Source organism: Notolepis coatsorum (assembly GCF_963971535.1).
Source record: "Notolepis coatsorum genome assembly, chromosome: 12".
NCBI classification, from domain to species: domain Eukaryota; kingdom Metazoa; phylum Chordata; class Actinopteri; order Aulopiformes; family Paralepididae; genus Notolepis; species Notolepis coatsorum.
The window spans coordinates 56,431,677-56,451,744 of record NC_140176.1 but is presented as its reverse complement, the minus strand read 5'-3'; the positions used below and the strand labels follow the sequence as shown (position 1 = coordinate 56,451,744).

General features: G+C 43.7%; 1 protein-coding gene across 1 annotated transcript; it reads right to left on the bottom strand.

Annotated features, from left to right (window-relative positions):
* Nucleotides 1–353: 353 nt before the first annotated feature.
* itgb1a (integrin, beta 1a) lies at nt 354–19,837 on the bottom strand (the record flags this gene model as incomplete). Its single annotated transcript, XM_084326520.1, has 15 exons — nt 354–1,982; nt 3,934–4,100; nt 6,768–7,003; nt 8,164–8,386; nt 9,530–9,768; nt 10,023–10,225; nt 10,986–11,126; nt 11,733–11,822; nt 13,081–13,176; nt 13,310–13,465; nt 15,027–15,265; nt 15,667–15,837; nt 16,245–16,464; nt 17,562–17,647; nt 19,771–19,837. The coding sequence occupies 15 exons, from the start codon at nt 19,835–19,837 to the stop codon at nt 1,917–1,919; spliced, it is 2,400 nt and encodes a 799-aa protein (XP_084182646.1). The 3' UTR covers nt 354–1,916.
* Nucleotides 19,838–20,068: the final 231 nt, after the last annotated feature.

Here is a 20,068-nt window from a genome sequence, read left to right as displayed (position 1 = left end):
AGCTCTAACTCTTACACCAAACTAATAATGTAGAGATTATGAAGGAATTGTACTGTAGCAGATAGAGACTCTATGCATTTTCCAACACTTCTTTACAATTAACATGGTCCATCCAAGTGGACACATCAGACAAAAGTTGGGGGGTCTGGCTCCTCATGGTTTAAAACAAATCGTCATCAGATAGTCAGCGTTCACCATCCAAACTGCAACATTCACCCAAATTACATAATGTTTTGGTCATACCGTGATGTTATTTTTGGAAATACAATTCACCATAATCTGAAATATAAATGGTTATTCTGAAAATTATACATTTAAGTCAGAAGGTCAACATTTTGAAAATATGCACACTCTTGTGGTTTTATGTGTACTTTATTTAATAAATAAATTCATAAACAGCATTGGGCGAGGAGAACATGGTATTGAAATAAAAAAAAAAGGCACGTTGAAAGAAACACTGTGCAGATGTGTGATAGTTCAGAGGCAACAGAGCGTTAAAATAGTACTCTTTCAAAGATGATCCATGTGATGTTTTTAAAGTCTCTTAGATTTAGTCTTGCAATCTGAAAACGCGTAACAAAATGTGTAACATCTTTTATTGACTAGAGACTAGACACAAAGTAAGTTCACAATCTACAACTCAAGCTGAGACAAAAAAAAGCAATATATTTGGCTTGCTTGATGTGAACACAGAAAAGGACCTGAGAATTAATAATAGTATCCGTTAGCGAATGGAAGATCCTACTTAATTTTAGTTGTGAACTTATTTTCCTTCATTACTTATTTTCCTTCATTATAATACAAATAATTTGATTGTTCAATATTGCTACATTTAAACCATGTTTAATACGAGTGGTATACAGTCCCTTTCTGATAGCACCGGAAATAAATGACACTGATTAGCAACCTTCATGATTATTTACTAAATGCTCTGTTTCAACCCTTCAAAAGATGACAACAAAGGCGTTACTTATTAAGAGTGCAATATGTTTTAAACATTTTGACCTTTCTGATCAATGTTATTTTGCACCTCTCCAATTTACAGTTTACAAGTTACAACTATATACTGTATAATGCTACCTGTCACTGTATGTGTTGAGAATCGCCTTGAACATTTCATTGAATGTTCAACGTGACCTATTTCATGATGTACTGTATATTTGTTCTACATGCATACACACACGCACGCATACACACACACGCACACACACACACACACGCACACACACACACACACACACACACACACACACACACACACACACACATACACATCATGTATAATGTACCAGCGGTGTGCGGTGGCACAACAACACACATGTATTCCCCTTCAGGTGAACAAGCTCATAATACAGTATGAGATTAGCTTGTCACAACGGCTACTGGCCATTCAGAGCTATAGAGTGGTAGAAAATGCACACCTGAAAGGGTTAAACTCACTCAGGTCCTCTCTGAGACACACAAATACACAAGAAGTCAGTGCAGAGCGAGAGCGAGAGTGAGAGAGAGAGAGAGAGAGAGAGAGAGAGAGAGAGAGAGAGAGAGAGAGAGAGAGAGAGACTTTAACAGTACATCCATAGCGTACACATTGTGTTGATAAAAATAAAAAATAATTCATTGCCCATACCAGTCCTGTGGCAGGAAAAAAAACACCTTCATTTCATAATCTTTTGCAAATATGCAACTTAAAGTATATACATATGTACTGTACATTTAAAATACAATGAATGCATAGAAATTAAAAGTGTTGTTAGTAAAAAATACAGATGTAGTGGCCAATGATATAATACTGAAGCGACAAACACGAATGACAAAGGACATTAAAATCAGCCACATATGCCTCTCATGCCCCCAAACCTAATATACTGTAATTTTCAAATATTGGCAAACAGTGTTCGTGGGAAACGGATAGGCCCTCATTTGCCTTCATATTTGGGATTGACCACAGTCGTAACAGCGCTCTTGTAGATGGGATTCTCGCCCTGAAAAGCAAAAAAAGAAAAGAAAGAATTTACGTTGTTGTCATAACGCTAATATCATCTAGTCAATCATACGTATGAACACATTTTTCATAAATGACGGAATCGGGTCAATTAAGAAAACCACACACCAAAATCTGGATTACCATTTTTAGCACAAGACGACATTTAACTCTCGATATGCTGGTCGAAGGTCAGGATGTAAATTCAACGAACACTCACCGATATCACACTGCATACACAATCACAACATGCCGTTGTCATTACGCATCAAAACATACTCACCACCGCTAATCAAAGGTTTCTTTATACCCAGAGGATATAAAGGTTTGTTTTCTAAGACACGAAACGGGTTGGGTGACTTTTTCAACAGGGCTTGTTTTGTCACAGCACACTCATGCACTCCCACAAACTATGAGAACTATGAACCCCTTTCCCCCTGGGAGATGTTTTCAGCTAAATGTAAAAACGTGAAATTGAGTGAAGTAAAACATACAAAAAAGCCCATGCAGGAAACTGAAGCAGAGAAGAAAAGGAATACAAACTTATAGGACAGCAGCTTTACGTCCATAGTTTGGATTCTGGAACTTATTGATAGGACTTCTGTATATGGGGTTGTCTTGCTACAGGTAGATAACGAGGACAGAGGACAGAGGGGTAAGCATGGAAAGAAAAGAACAGAATGAAAAAGACTGAATATTGGACAAAAGGAAAAACACAGATAAAAGGCAAATGAGACTGAAGTCAGGAATGGGAAAGATGAAAGAGAAAGCAGGAAACGTTTCCACATTTAGCCTATGAAGGAGAAACCGTCTGAATGACTAGTACCTGTGCCTTAGAATGCTTCAAGTAAACACACGCAGGCTCTCTTTAAATTCCCACGGCATTCTACCAGCGACACACATCACTGTTAGTAACTTGACATAAGTTGTCCTCTAAGAATGTTGTTCAACCCTCCGGCAAGGTCGCTCCTCTCCTCCCCCTTGAGATTCATTCAAAAGCTATGTGATAATTCACCATTTAAAAAAAGAGATCTTGCTAGTAAAGCCAGGATATGATAATCAGTGTTTCCCATTCCCCAAAATGAGAGGGGCCTGCAGCCCTAGACTGCCACAAACGAGACCCAAACAAATGTTTTTCTTTAACAAAATACTATTTTTGACAGAGGCCTGTCCACGCCCCTTCATAATTGTATTTCATTGAGACAATAGGAAGCCTGAGAGAGAGAGACAGAGTAGAGTAGGGGAAACACATGAGAGAAAGTTCTCATGGTAATCGAGATTGTTGTACTACTACACCGTTTCTGGGCACGGGAAACGTGCATATATATGGCCAACCTGGGATCGGTATGAGAAATCTGTTGTTCATCAGTTTACACTGCAGTACATATGCCTGAAGTAGCAGACATGTAACACTAGGTGGCGCCAGAAGACAACACAAGCGCTGCTATTGGGTGACGGGGAAGCTAGTTATCATATTGATGCAGGCGGGAGACTGAAAAGTGGGTTGAGGGAAGCACAGGAAGGGAAGGGTCGGCGGACACTCCCAGGAAAAGGGAGATGCTTCCAGCTGCAGCCGTTCAGGAAAAGGGGTGAGCTGAGCCCAGGGGTGCATACCATTCCCCAAAATGTCCACATACTCCCCCCTGTGTTTGGTGCTTTGTGCGTAACTCGCAAGCAGACCACTCAACGGATCCCCGCAGCCGAGTGAGACAAGTCATGACAATATCAACAGGTCTGGTATTCTCATCGACCCCTGAGAACAAAATTATCTTCAGGAGTTCATTTCCCCACAGTCGTTAGCTCTGCTGCACAGACCAAACAAACCTGCTTTCCACATCTCAATTACTGCACCGTGGGACATTGAAGAAGAAGAAAAAACACCTCTCTCTATTACCCTAATGGTTCTTGGCTGTGGATAGTTTCTTTTTGTTTTTAAAATCACAGACACCTACCGTATCCCATTTAGCGTTCAACTTCTCCTTCTCAAACTTGGCGAACTCCCTCCTGTCGTGGATGATCATCAGCAGCTTCCAGATGAGCAGCAGGGCTAAGCCAATCAGAACGATCCCTGCGACGACACCCGCCACGATGGGGATGATGTCGGGCCCAGCGGGACAGTCTGGAGGAGACGGTTAAAACAGGGACATGTTATATGTGTACTGTCAACAAGTTCTATATGACTTCCTTGCATCTGTGGAATGTTTGTTAATGTTTCTTTCTGCAACATTTGTTCTCCTGCCCCCTGGGGATAGTGACCCTTGGGCCATCATCATTATTCTAACATACCAGCGCTTGTATTCCTGTGCTTTATTGTTTTTTATTTCTATTGTTATTTTAACTTTATTTGTATTTAAGACAAATTATACAGACCAATTATTAGTTTGTTCTATTCTCCATCCTTCTATCATCCACAGCGACACCATATATCACTGACATCCTGATGGAGGATCCCCTTTGAACTGCCCATCTGAGGTTTCTCCCTTGTTTCCTTATTGCTAGGTTTCAGGGAGTTGTTCCTTATCTTCATTGGGGAAAGTCTGGGGGTGTTGTACAATTGTGGATATTATGTTTTTATTTTTTATTGTGGATCTATTGTGATATTACCTGTTGATCTGTGAAGCCTGTCGACGTGTTGTGATTTTGGGCTATACAAATAAATTTGACTTGACTTGACAAATAAACGAGTCTAAATCTAATTTGAATAATTTATTCCAGCACCTCGTTCTTCCCTTGTGTTGAACATGCTGTTCTTAATGGGTACAGCACCACAAACTTAAAATCAGCATTTCCTTCCCTGCCTGGCGACCCCACACCAAAGAGTACAAGACAAGCTGGGCAGTACATTAGGTAAGCAGTGGTCCTGGCTCTAAAAAGCACAGCAAATTGACTAATCAACACTAATTTGTTGCTTGTGTCTCCCTTGTGACAATAATTCTGAACAGCTTGTTTAGGTTTAACAGAAGAATTCAAACCCTGGCCAAAACGACAACGAGTGCCTATGTCAATTTCCCCCAGTGCCCAGATAACATTTTAGATTAGGCAACACCCATTTCCCATGTCTCCTTTAAAAAGGAACCTTTCATAATTGATTATTCAACCTCTGAGGAGGACCCACAGTTCTGTGATGACCCAAACAAAACTAAACAAAAAACCCTTCTTAGTTTTTGCAAAGGTGCCGTCTTTCTGGGTTAGATCTAGGATCTCTTGGAACTGCTACGCTACTCAGGATGCCTTGTGCCATGGCCATGAGCCCATACGGTTGGGAAACAATGAGCAACTCAGACCGACTGGGATGGAAGTCTTTGAGTGAGAGAAGCGTGAATCTTGCAGTCATAACCATTTCTACTAAAACAGTTTTAGACATCCCTCTCCCCTACTCATCACAGTACTGTGTTTCAAAAGTGAAACTACAAAAGAAAGAAAACACAGCAAAATGCTTTAAACACTCGCTCCGAAAGTTATTTCGGGGAAATAGAAAAGAGCCTTGTTGATAAAAGTCTCGTACAACTACATTGTGTTGCGGCTCTCTGCAGACTGAGCTCATGGCTGATCAAAGTGGGATGGTTCTCCTCAAGTATTCAATTAGCTTGAAATAACCTACAACTAAAAGCTCTGGCATAACATAACATTTCCACTACTGTACACAAATAAACAAAAGATCTATTTTTGGCACAGCAACACCACAGCCCTGGCATTTCCCATGCTTGCTCGGGTCCCTATGCTTTTTTCAGTTCTCCTGTTTGTATGACTAGGTACGTGTTTTTGGCACACCCATGGCTTCTTGTGGCCCCCTTAACACATTGATTGCCAAAAACGTAGATCTACATTTCTGTCACGGTATTTCTTTTATTCGCTATTGCCATTCATAATTCAGCGGGGCACCTTGTGCATACTGTTCTGAGTGTGTCTGAGCTGGCAGACAGTCTTATACCGCCCTCTAACGCCTTCCGGCATTATTGCACCCCGTTTATTTTCCCTACCGAGCTGCGGTGTGGGGGCGGGTCCTAAACACTCCGGCAAAACACACGCTTGTAGGGATGGTTTGGACTACTGACCCCGCCCGCCCATTGAAGTGCAATGCCCAACAACGTCGGAGACAGGATCGCTGTGGATAACTGGAATGGCGATGAGATTATTTGATTTTTTTTTTTTATTACTTCAGAGACCAGGTAAGGACACCATATATGAAAGCTTGCGTTGATCTGATATTTATTTCTACAGCTATTGAAGCTATCTGTGTTTTATGTGCACATTGCATGCGTGCACGACGAAGGGTAATAATGATGATCTAGCGTTGATTTCAGGAAGATCCGATAATCAGGCGAAAATGTGTTTATTGAATTACACAAAAACGCTGTTTTCGTATCTTTTCCCTGGAATTGCTCAGAAGCGGCCGGACTATGTTCATATTCAAAACGGTATAAAACGGAAATGTACGGATGAAAAAATAATCAGTTTTTTGCACGTTGACCAGAAGCAGCTCACTGAGACTCGACGGCGTTATTAGACCCATAGCTATACTATAAAATATAGGTTTAGCTCTACAAACTACAACTACGTTTACATGGGTTCAATGGGCGGCACGGAAGGGGTCACTTCCCGGAAGAGGCGTGGCACTCAATGTGTTAAAGGCCCAATCGGAGATCCAATCATGAACCCCAGCAACGGAGACATGTTTAAAGCATGTTTCAAAGCATTGGAGCTTTTAGAACTGTATTTGCTGTATCTTGTGGCTGTGGTTTGTAAACACTGGAGTCCACACCGTCTCCACGGCCTCTCTGCTTACCCAGCGTCTCCACCACATGGACCTCCTTCTCCGTGTTGTTGTTGACAGCATAGGTGTAGTAGAACCAGCAGTCGTTGGCGTCCCGCTCCTTGCAGTGCATGACGGGGTAGGTGGCGTCGTTGGGCTGGGGCAACTTGTCCCTCTCCTTCACTTTGATCAGGTTGAAGTAGCTGCAGTCTCTCTCACACGTCTCCTTCTTCTCGCCGGTGCCAAAGGCCCGACACTGGACACACTCTCTGGTAGGGGAAGGGAGTGTCGTTGATAGTCGATATGTACTCTTTGAGTGAGTACAATGTGTACAACACACACATTTCTAAACGCATACTTTAGAGATGCACTGACACCCATACTGACATGGGGTTGATACCAGTCTAAAAGGGGAATTAGACAGTATTGGAGAATTTCTCCCAAAAAATCGGATATGAAGAGCCATGTGCAACAGGGCAGAAAGTGACTTAATTTTTCTGCACTTTTTGTCACAATGAGGCATGTTAGATCTCTCTAATGGAGGAACATGTATGACATCTCAACCATCCTTTGCCCAATGACCCCAAAGTAATGGTCTAAAACCTATGCTGTCCAATAAAGTAATGTATCAGATAAGCACTGGGTTGCACCAGCTACAGTGTGTGTAAGTTAGGGTGTAAAGTCGACACTAGAGGCTTAGTAACTACTGGTTAGTTTGTAAGTAAATCAGCTACCAAAATTGGTTGCCCCATGATTACTTAGGACATAACCTAACCAGTTTGGACGTAAGGACATTACTAAGGCAAGTGGCCAATCAACGATAAAGAGTTCCATCACCATGGTTACCATGCGCATTAGCTTGCTGCCTGGCACAAGCCACTTGGCATCGTATTAGGCTAGATTGATATTGAAATATATCAATAAATTAGGTCTTTAGTCTCTACTGGATTACTGTGTTGCAAAATGCCATGCAATTATTGAGAAAATGATGCTGTGTGGCAGAAGAAAATGCTGTTTTACTATTAGTGAGAATAATTGTGTGACATTGTATGATCTACACCTACCCTAGGGCATGGCATGTGTAACTTATTAGAGTTATGTTATAACTAACCGCTTTTATTTGAGTAAGTGCGTAAATCACAAACTTAGTTTACAATCTATGTTATACTGTCTGAACTTACATGCGGACAGTGCGGAACTCCGTAATGTCCGATACGTTCAAGTTTACGATTCGGGATCGGTATCGTCAGTACAACCGACCTATCTCAAACCCCGCCCCCTCATTTCTTGATCCTCCAAAAACAACTTTTGTTTGTCTGAGGGAAGCGACGGTTGTGATGGGAGGATCAAGAAAAGTGGGCGGGGTTTGAGATAAGTCAATCCGGCGGTGTTCAAATGTACCAGATCGGTTGACATTTTCAAAACTCACTTGTGCTCAATGCAGACTCCGGGACAGGTGGGGCAGGTCTCACAGGTGGGACCCTGGAACTTGGCGTCGGTGCACCTGCAGACGCCGCACTCGCATTTCCCCCGGCCGTTACAGAGCTGCGTGTTGGAAGCCATGCATGTGCTGTGGTCGAGTGAGCAGTCGCAAGCGCTGCCCGACCACATCGGGTCACAGATACACACCCGGCATTTACAGGTCCCATGTCCTAGCGAAAAAAACAAAATAACATAAAAAAAATAAAATAAAATGCATCTCTGTCAAAGACGTAATCTAATTTTATCACAGCGCGATCACAGAGCCGGTGATAGGTAATCCAATTGGAGGAAAGTACCTATTACGTCCATCACATGATGATTCAGATTACAGTGGCGTTCCTGTGTGCTCACACGCCAAAGGTACCCCAAAATGTGATTTATTGTCTCAAAACATAGCATCCATCTAGTGGTTTCAAACTATCTGCACTACAGACAGAGGGCGCTTGTGCTCTCGTCTTCAGATCTCAAACAGTGAACGGTTGGGAGGAATGGAATGAAAGTGGCTTTCAGACCATCACTTTCAAAGTTTCGATCTGTGAATATGTCTCTCCTTAAGCTGAACACCAGACAGACAAGCCTCTGGTGATGATGTCATCAAAGGCAGCCACTAATTCATTATCAATGGACCTACGCCATAAAATGTCACTTGATGACATCACATCACAGATTTGAGTCTTGATTCTCCAATTTCCAGCTTATGAGTTATGAATTGAAAATGGGGGACCCTGATGTAAACAAGACAAACGTCTTTCTCTGGTCTGCATCCCCTTAACAATTGTGTGTATTGAGCCGTACTGTATTGTACCCATTCTGCAATCTGTTAAATAAAGTTTTCATTCATTCATTCATTCAGCTGTAGGCGGTCGTTGATTTGGGGCAGAACTCCTTAAACGAATTTGACTACGCCATTCCCAATCAGAACGCATAAGGATGCCTCCAAAGCCACGCCCTGCTAGGTAGCTACTGTAGCAGGCAGCTATTGTGTTAACAGCAGGCCTTTGTGTACGCGCGCAAGTATTCTATTCTGTGCATAACATGCTCACGTGTCAGTAGAGGGCTTGATAGACAGCTCGCTCGTTCCAATCATTTCACTTGGTCGTTTGATTGGATGTTGTTGTTTTAGCTCCTGCCCCTTACCGGAACGAGTACTACCGATTACTGTTGAGATATAATAAGAAATCTAAAATGTTGCCAAACATCACTGGCTGCCTATTCATTCTTCAAGTTTATAGATATTGACTGACATCACTGGAATAGCACAATGCAAATAGTGTTTTAGGGTGGACTTTCCCCGCTAAGTTCTACACACGTACCTCCACACAGCTTGTTCCCAGAGCGGTCACAGTTGAAGTTGTCACACTCGCAGTGCGTGCCACTGTATCTCTCCTCGGCGTTGTCCCTCTTCTTGCACTCGCATGCCCCACAGACACAGTCTCCGTTGTTGCTGCAGATGTCGGTGCTGTTGTCCTTGCGGCACGTCCGGTCCATGTCCTCCGTCGGCACTTCGTTGCTGCTGCACTCGCACTGTCTGCCCACACGTCCGTCATTGCAACTGAGACAGAGGTGAAGACGGGACCAGCGTGTTACAATGGAGTGCAAGACTATCACCGGCGTAACACAATGCGTCGTAGCAAATCTTTGGACATTTTTTTGTTGTTGTTTTTGCCTTCTCCTCACTCTATCCATTTTTACGTAATATCTATCACAAAAATAAATAAATAAATAAAATACATCTATGCTAAGATTTGCGGGGAATTACACAATACAGTAATGTTCATACAGGAAATGTTGGCGAACAGGACTTACTTGCAGGCTCCGCATTCATACGTCCCGTGGCCGAGGTGGCACACTTCGCTGTTCTTGATGCCCTCCTTGTGGCAGTCACACTCACAGATGAAGTTCAGAGTGATCTCCACCTCCTCTGTGAAGCCCAGGGGCTTGATCTTAATGGTCTCCGGCAGGCCCTGCTTGGGACAGCCCTTAGTCGTCACGTTGATGGTGAAGGCTACCTACACACGAGGGAAGAGTTCAACACACGTGGGTCAGAGACCCCATCTAAAATATAATAGTTATACATCTGAAAGAGTTATCATGGTGAAGGCTGACTCCAACATCTGCTGACTAAACGGTACATGTAGCTCAACTTCAGAGGAATGGAAATCTGTTTTGGCACCGTTTTGACAACCTTTATGGACTGAAAGATTCTTTGGCATGTAGCTCAATATAATGCTTTTACATGTCTTTACTGTGTCATTATTAGGGATGTCCCGATCTTCTGCCCTCCCGAAAGTATTTTGGCCCCTGATCCGAGTCATTTAATATTGAGTATCTGCCGATATGGAGTCCCGATCCGATATTAGTATTTTACTAGATAATACAGTTGCACAGCGCACACTTCAAGTATATTAAAGTTGGTCAAACCAATCCAATGTAGGTAAAATATGCTTGGTCATTGATTGGCTCTGCTTAAAGAAAGAAAAAGGCAAATCCTTCCATTAATGGCTTAATGGCAAATCCTTCCCTTGAAATAAAATGTTCAACCAAAAAAAGGGTAGAAATTTGATAATAGCCAATACCAATCAATACCGATCAATTCAAATATGCAGTGGATGCAATTCCATTCAGTCAGATCGGGACATCCTTATTCGTCATGTATTTTGCATACATTTGCTTTATGTCGTCCCTGGGTACGGTTGATATTTGATTGATATTCTATCAAGTTGAAATGGAAAGGCGATAAAACAAAATGTGTCTCTTCACGTCTCTCACCTCGTCCCCGATGGAGATGTTGGAGCACTTCCTCCCGCTTTCCCCCTCGCCGACCGCTCCGTTCTTACAGCGAGACGTGTACGCGATGGTCACTCCCTCTGGCAGCTTGCTGTTCTCCAAGATGACCTCCGACGAGAGAGACTGCCGACAACGGGAGAGATAACAACACCAACACTATTACAAGTCCTCTGTGGAATGTCGGCAGGCAGCTTTTGTTTTGACCGTCTACACACAATACACAAAGGCTTAGACGAGCATCAAATGTAAACACTTAGTTTTGGACCGTTAAAAAATCCTTCTCTGCACATTTTGAACACTTTAAAAAGGAACACACCAATATTATGGGAAATGAGCTTACCGTCTTCTACAGAGTCAGACAAGAGGATAGATACCGATTTCCTCTCAGCGTCCTCTCTGCCTAGCCCAGCATAAATTAATGGAAGCGGACCACTAGCCTCACATAAAACTCTCTGACAAGTGTTTTTGGCCAACAGCTAGGCTAGCTGGTATTCGTATTCGCTTCCAATTTACCATTCATTTGTGCTAAGCTAGGCTAGCTTGCAGCCGGATAGCTTTCTACTGAACGCACGGGGAGGAAATTGGTATCTATGTTCTTGTCCGACTCTGGAGAAGACGGACAACATTTCCCATAATGTTGGCATGTTCCTTTAATGGAGCGTGGGAGAACTAAGTAAATCATGAATAAATTATAATTGTCCAGAGGGAGGGCTTAGGATTTCTACTTACATTGTAGGCATCAATAATCAGGTTGATCACATTGCTGGAGTTGGCGGACAGCGTACCCACAGCTGACTTTGGTATGAGATTCTTCAGCTCCTGATGAGAGAGATACTACAGTTCAACACTCTGGATATCAAATGGACGACAGCAGGGATGATGAAGCACTTTTGTTACTAACTTTTATAGATCGTTGTGCAGTCCAACCGTGGTATACACGTGTTTAGTATTAGTGGTGGAGAGAGGCAAACAAAGTAAAGAAATGCCAGTTTCAGCTAATTAGAGCTTTACGGCATTCCCAGATTTAGACGAATTCAACATACATTTGAACACTGAAATAATGAAATTGTCATCGTTCCGGGTCTTATCGACAGAGACCACCGTTTGTACTTAATGAGCCGTTAAAAGGACTCAGAAACAAGGAGTTGAGCTTAGAAGCAGCCGGGCAGCAGGAAGAGGAGATGCTACCGTTAACAAGGAACAGATGCAGCTCGGAGAGCTAGGAGCTTCAAAGGCCTGGACTTGTTCCACACACACAGCAGAAGCACTGACACACACACACACACACACACACACACACACACACACACACACACACACACACACACACACACACACACACACACACAGACACACAGACACACACACACACACACACAGCAGAAACACTGGGATACACACACACACACACACACACACAGCAGAAGCACTGACACACACACACACACACACACACACACACACACACACACACACACACACACACACACACACACAGACACACACACACACAGACACACAGACACAGACACACACACAGACACAGACACAGACACACACACACACACACAGCAGAAACATTGGGATACACACACACACACACACACACAGCAGAAGCACTGACACACACACACACACACACACACACACACACACACACACACACACACACACACACACACACACACACACACACACACACACACACAGACACACAGACACAGACACACACACACACAGCAGAAACACTGGGATACACACACACACACACACACACACACACACACACACACACACAGCAGAAGCACTGACACACACACACACACACACACACATACTGTATACACACACACACACACAGCAGAGGCACTGGGATATGAACACACACACACATATATACACACACACACACACACACACACACACACACACACACACACACACACACACACACACACACACACACACTAAATAAGGAGGAGAACACTCAAAGATGGAGGGATATGAAAAGGAGGACTAGAGAAAGCAGGGGTAATGAAAACAGAGCAGGAATGAACGTGAGAGGAGGACGACTCACTTTGTAAACCGGCTGGAACTCTTCGGTGACGGCGAAGATGGTCTGAATGTTGTTGTCACTCAGTTTCTGCACCAGGTGAGCGATGGAGGGATAGTCCTGAGAGAAACACGCACAGAAACAAGACTCCCACCGTCAACGCCTCGAGAGGAAAGAGACGACGACCCGAGCACATTCACGCGCGGTATGGAAACCATGGAAAGAGCCGTGAGAGAGTGTTGGAAGGACTTACATAGTAGTGGCTCATGGTGTACATGTTGTTCTCCAGGTGACATTTTCCGTCGTTGGGCAGGACGATGCCGCCCAGCTTGCCGTCTCCGGCAAAGTGGAAGCCGGCGTCGGTGGAGAACACCAGCAGACGAGTGACGTTTCTCCAGCCAATCTGATCCTGAGAGAGAGAGAGAGAGAGAGAGAGAGAGAGAGAGAGAGAGAGAGAGAGAGAGAGAGAGAGAGAGAGAGAGAGAGAGAGAGAGAGAGAGAGAGAGAGAGAGAGAGAAAAACAAAGCAGATCATGCAAGTTACTAAACAACATGGGCTAAAACTAATCTGATTACAACAATGCAGGGAGTATATGTGACACATGACCCCGCGATGATCGCTGGATCCAAGAATCCACTCATAAACACGAGAGGTCTCATAAAATACCTCTTTAAACGGCATAATAGCTTGATATCACCATAGATAAATATCACCATATGAACTTGTTTATTGCATGCGGTTTTACGCCGCAAGCAAGTGCGATGATTGTGAATGAAGTGTGTGTGTGTGTGCACAATACATGCACATATGTGTGAGGGGGGTGTGTTGGACCTGAATGAGTCTTATTTTCCCTGAGGTCATTCGACAGCACCAGTATTTTCCCTAGCTCTAGTGACCATCTTTGTGAGCATTACATATATACAAAGCTCTATAGTGAACCGCCACGGATACTGAGGGTTAAGTCAAAACTCGTCCTAACTCATTCGTTCGCATTGTGTTTTTTCTTTTAAATTTCTTTTATATTCTTTGGGGCATTTTCTTTTTTTTATTTACTTTTTCTCCCATTTTCAATTTTTCTCCCATCCCAATTTCGTATCGTCCAATTCTACCCTCCCCTGTCTCGTACGCTGTTAGGCCATGCCTCCCACAAGCCGGCTGCAATGTGGACCAAGCCTTGCATCATGTGTCCCCTCCGGTACTCGAGGTAGCAGCCGTCGCATCTTTTCACCTGCACAGCGCGATCTCTCAGCGGCGAGGGTCTGCGTGGGAGGGACACGCCGCCCCCGTCGCTTCCTGATTCTGCTGCGCTGGCGCACCAACCGACCTGTAGGAGTCGCTGTCCACAACGTCCGATCCCCACCCATCAGCTTCCCACCCCCTAATACTGCCAATTGTATTAGTATGAACGACCAGCCAAGCTGATAGCAATGCGGAGAGCTGGGCTCGAACCCAGCGTCTCCTGCATTGGTGGTGAGCGCCTTGCCCACTGCACCACCTAGCCGTCCTCTTTGGGGCATTTTCATGCTTTATTGATAGGACAGTCAGAGAGAGAAATCAGCAGAAGAGGTGGAGCCGTCACCACTGGGCACCAATAAGATCGGCACCTTGACCTGCCTGGTTAACAGTGATAGTAATGTGTTTTCTTGGCGACCAGCGGTGGCAGCACCGAGCGTTCGTCGAGCTTTCCCAGAAAACCAAAGAAGAACATCTCGGCTGGAGGATTTGAAAGGAGACTTCAGAGAGAAAGGGGTAATTTTATACTATATTTCAGCAGCAGCTTGTGTTTTCACTCCACCAGCCTTTGTTGAGACTCCGAGCTTTCTGTTGATCCCTTCGAAAACACAATGCGAACTTGCAATAATTAGTTAAGATGGGTTTTGATTTAACCCTCACAGCGGTAACCAATAGACCTTTGTATACAGTATATACATACAAAGCTCGTCAATAGAGCTACATGTCTCCCTACTCACCCCGCAGACGGCCACTTGCATGATGGCGTCGAAGCCGCCCTCAGGGGAGTCCAGGTTCCCAGAGATGTGTTGCTGGCCCACCAAGGTGTTGAACACCTTGCCATCCTCCGTCAGCTTCAGCACGTTCTTGTAGCTGAAGGGGCTGGTGCAGTTCTGGTCCCCCGTGCACGGGTTCAGCAGCTTGGCAGGGGTGGTGCTGATGTAGGGCATGACCGTCTTTTCCACAAAGGAGCCAAAGCCTATTTAAAAAATGTAAATAAAAAGAAGAAACAACCGTGAATTCTAGGTGTGAATTTTTTTTGCAGTAGGCCACTCCCATTACCACGCCCCCTTTTAGCCAACTGGCGTGAATACAAACACACTTGACCTCCATGCCCACCCCCTGACCTCCATGCCCACCCCCTAGGGCGAAACCTGTGACTGCTAGAGGGTGGGGGGCATTTTGGTCGACCAACCGACAGAGACACATAGAGACCCATAGAGCTGCTGGTCGCAGCTAAACAAAAGTAAAAAAAAAGGAAAGGAAGGACAATGATATGCTGGAATATTATGGTTACATTTACAGCAATGGATGACAACAAAGAGTCCGAAAGTGGCCTCGGAGGAGCAGTGTTGCTGAGTGGACAAGAGGGGGACTCACCAATCCTGAAGTCAGAGGTGATCTTGGACATCTCCAGCATCAGGCTGGTTCCCAGGTTCTTCACGTTCTCCAGGTCATCCTTCATGGAGTAGGACAGGTCCATCAGGTAGTAAAGGTCAATAGGGTAATCCTCGGCACGCTTGAACTTCAGGGTGAAAGACTGGGGCTCACCTAGACACACACACGGATCAGGGATTTATGGATTCTGTGCTTCGCACGTCATTGGGAGCAAAAGGATCTGGACGATCCCTCACGGGGGAAACCGTATCAACCCTGTGGTTTCCCTTTTCAGTTCAGCTACGAATGAAAGCAAAGGTTTTCTGGTCCAGCTTTGCCCGTACTGCCACCCGACTCATTTGGAAAGCGTTTTCACAGCTTCAGTATTGTGTCTCAGTTACTTAGTCAACATTCCTTGTACTAGATGATAAGTACCTCAACCATTTACCTTAATCAAAGCGGTATGTGATATGACATATTTCAGTATTTTCTAATGTATCTTGTCAAATGTCAACATTTTCTATCACAACAATATAACATAGTACTATTTCCCCCCCCGTCACTATCCCCCTGCTCCTCACCAGATCGAAGGGTGAGGCTGAGTTTCTGGGGCTGGATCTGCGTGATGTCCTCTGGCTTCAGTTTATCCGCCCCTTTGTTGCGAGTGGTCACATTTTTGTTCTCGAGTATCCTCTGTCCCCCGCGGGGGTTCTCGATCAAGGTGTCCTCGCAGCCCCTCTTCTTCAGCAGCTGCAGCTCGTCACAACGCGACGACACCATCTCCCCCTGCTTCAGGAAGTCCTGGTCGGGGGACATTCCACAGTCAAATCAGACTGATTGATTGATTGATTGATTGATTGAAAACGTTATTAACAGATTGCAGAATGGGTACAATACAGTACAGCTCAATACAAGAGGATGAAGACCAGAAAAAGACTTTCGCCTTGTTTACATAAGGGTCCTCCATTTTCAATTCATCAGGGATTGATGCACTCCCATATAACGTAGTACACCTGGGACACCGTTTCCGAGTGTCTGCTGTGTCTGCAACATTATAGGCCTTGATTCTATTGAAATTAAATACATTTTACATGATATAATATAACCTGAATTGTGTATATTTTAACTGTAGATTATATTATATCATATTAAAATGTATTTGTCATCATTATACAGCACAAGTACAGTACAACGAAAAAGAAGTTTGGCATCCAACCAGAGTGCAAATGTAACAGTAAAGTGCAATAGTGATATATGTGGGGGCGACGGTGGCTCGGGAGGTAGAGCAGTCATCTGGTAATCTGGAGGTTCCTGGTTCGATTCCTGCTCCTCCTGGGCAGCAAGACACTTAACCCCCAATTTCTCCCAGTGAGCAGGTTGGCACCTTGCATGGTTGCCTCCGTGTGTGAATGTAAAATGGTATAGCTGCATTTATATAGCACCTTCTTTTATCCATCATCGGGAGCAGTTAGGGGTTAAGTGTCTTGCTCAAGGACACTTCGACACGCTGCCCGGGAGGTGCGGGAATCTAACCGGGAACCTTCGGATAACCAGATGACTGCTCTACCTACCGAGCCACTGTCACCCCTGAATGTGTGAGTGAATGTGAGGAACAAAATTGTAAAGCGCTTTGGATAAAAGCGCAATGTACAGATGATTAAACTGGGTATAAAATATATAAATTAGTACTACTGAGTGTAGTGTTGATCAGATGTATGTACAGAGTATATATATATATATATATAAGGTATATACAGCATTATTGTACATGCTATCATACAGAGTTATGTGGGTTATATACAGGTGTATTTAGGTATATATCTTTTCTGTGGACAGCGGATGGGACAGGATGATGTTGTGTCGGTCAGAATAAGTGCTGACTACTGCCGTCTACATACTGGGTCTGTGCACCATCCACATTTGGCTCCTGCCTGGATGCACTCCCCGCAGGACCTGGCATTGGCGTCAACGCACTCATTCCCCTCTGGATGGGAAAACAAAGCGAGAGAGAGAGAGAGAGAGAGAGAGAGAGAGAGAGAGAGAGAGAGAGAGAGAGAGAGAGAGAGAGAGAGAGAGAGAGAGAGAGAGAGAGGAGGAGGCACACAGTCAAGAAGAGAGAGGAGTGGGTGCAACGCGACAGTCCCTGCAGAGTAAGCAAGCTGGTAAGCCCCCCCCCCCGTGTTTGCTCATCAGTTCAACTGGAACGCTGTGTGGCTCAGTGGTAATTGGAGACAGACGGAATATTCAGATATTTTCCGCTGTACGCTCCACGAGGCTAAGGCGGAGCTCCACGTCTGGCAAATGACATCATTATAAATACTACGCCCCGTCTCTCTGTGCCCAGCCTGTCGGACCCATGCAGTCACGCTGTATTCTGTTGCGGTCATTGGGCAGAATGATATAAGCGGATATTTTCATTCATTCAATTCAACTTTCATTTAAACGGAGGTTTCCCTCATTTACAGTGAAGTAGAGTATGTAGCCTACAATTAAAAGAGATACGATAAAACAAAGATAAAAACATGTAATCACAATACGTGTAACAAAAACAGGCTAAAAAAAATATTACAAAATGAAGTATAATGGTTAGTGATTAAAGCTTTGAATTGTTCAAAGGTTGGAAGAATATCAAACTTTAACATGTATTGACGGGCATTCCAAATTCCAATAGTATGGAGCACTAAAGGAGAAGGCAGTCTTTCCAAGATTAGAACAAGCTTGGGAGACCTTAAACTTGAGCAAATCACTTGAGCGAGTTAGGAGATAGGATTCAGAATTCCAATCCAACATCATTGTAACGTAAGGAGGTTGCTGTCCAACAAGGCCTTTGAAAATAAACAAATACCAATGTTTATTACACCTCTCTGCAAGAGAGGGACAACCAACCTTATCATACAGAAAACAATGGTGACATAACTATCACCAGTAATACATCTGAGAGCAGAATGATAGACTGTGTCTAAAGGTTTAAGAGTAGAAGCAGCAGCATGTCTATAGACCACATCCCCATAGAGTCCAAAACTGATAAGCCAACTGCTTCGTTAATCCTCTTTCTACCAAACATCAGAAAGCAGTTTTTGTTCCTATAAGAGAAGCACATTTCTGGATGTAGTTTACTCACAAGATTGTCAATATGATACTTCAATTGTTTTAACTCTCCTGGCGCTAACTAGGCGTTGACGCCATCTAGAGCCTGTTGCCAGGTGATCACCTCCCATTCGGGCAGTTGAGGGCGGAGGGACAACATTTTTGCATGGGCTTGTCGTCCCTATGCCCTATGTGGTAAATCGACGGTAATATCACTCCGCAAGTTGTCACAGGGAGTATATAAAAAACCCCTGAATGCAATGTTTTCAAATAGCCACATTGCTGTATTTAGTTTATTCATTACTGGGTCATATTCTATATATAATATATTTCTTTGTATCAACCCAGAATGGAGGATGAGTGTGCGACCAGCATAGCCATTAGCTCAGCTAGCTCCCATGCTAGCGCTGGCTAAAAACAAGCAAGCCGAGACCCAGAGGGTGCTGGCCACCCCCCGCCCCCAGGGAAGATGCCTGTAGGGAGGCAGAGGGCATAGAGCAAGACAAGGCTCTAGGAAGAGAACGGGGTAAGTTTGAATAAAATTTTTAACACACACATGAATGGTTTTTATGAATAATATCTAATATGTAAAAGAATATATATATATCTGATCTACTTTCATGAATTAATTCATAACTTTTGAACAATATATGTTATTTCTAATCTGTCAGCTGTTCTATATTGCCAACAAATTGCCTACATTCCATACACTCAATTTTTTCCCCTACCAAGTAAGGAAAGTGTTTGAAAATTCATTTTTATCTTAAGTTAAATTTTAACAAGTTCAAGTGCAACTACATATGAAGAATAATAACAATAATAATCATACACATATTTTATATCATTGGAAAGCCCTAGTTGTTAGCTTCAAAATGGTACCAAATATCAGGTACTTTGAAATACCCAGTAACTAATAATCTATCACAAAGCGATGCAAGTTCGTGTTCAGGGATTTTCTAAATGGGCCTGCAGGAGTTTAGGTGGACACATTCATGCTGCGACGTGGCGTGACAATCTTACCTTTCTGGGCACTACTATAGCAAAAGACTCCTAACAACGTGGCTATCAGAAGTAGCTTTAGGTCCATCTGAAAACACACAAAGAGAAGAAGCATAGTTAGTCCTAGGTGATATGAAAAAGAAGAAAACATCACAATAATCCGATATTGATATATATTTGTTTAGGTATTGGAAATCAGTCATATTGGACTGCATGGTAACGGGGAACAGAAAGTGTGATTTTCAACTGACATTCTCAAATATTTCAGAAATAATATTCTGAGGCAGACGATACATCACAGACATCGGTATACTGCCAT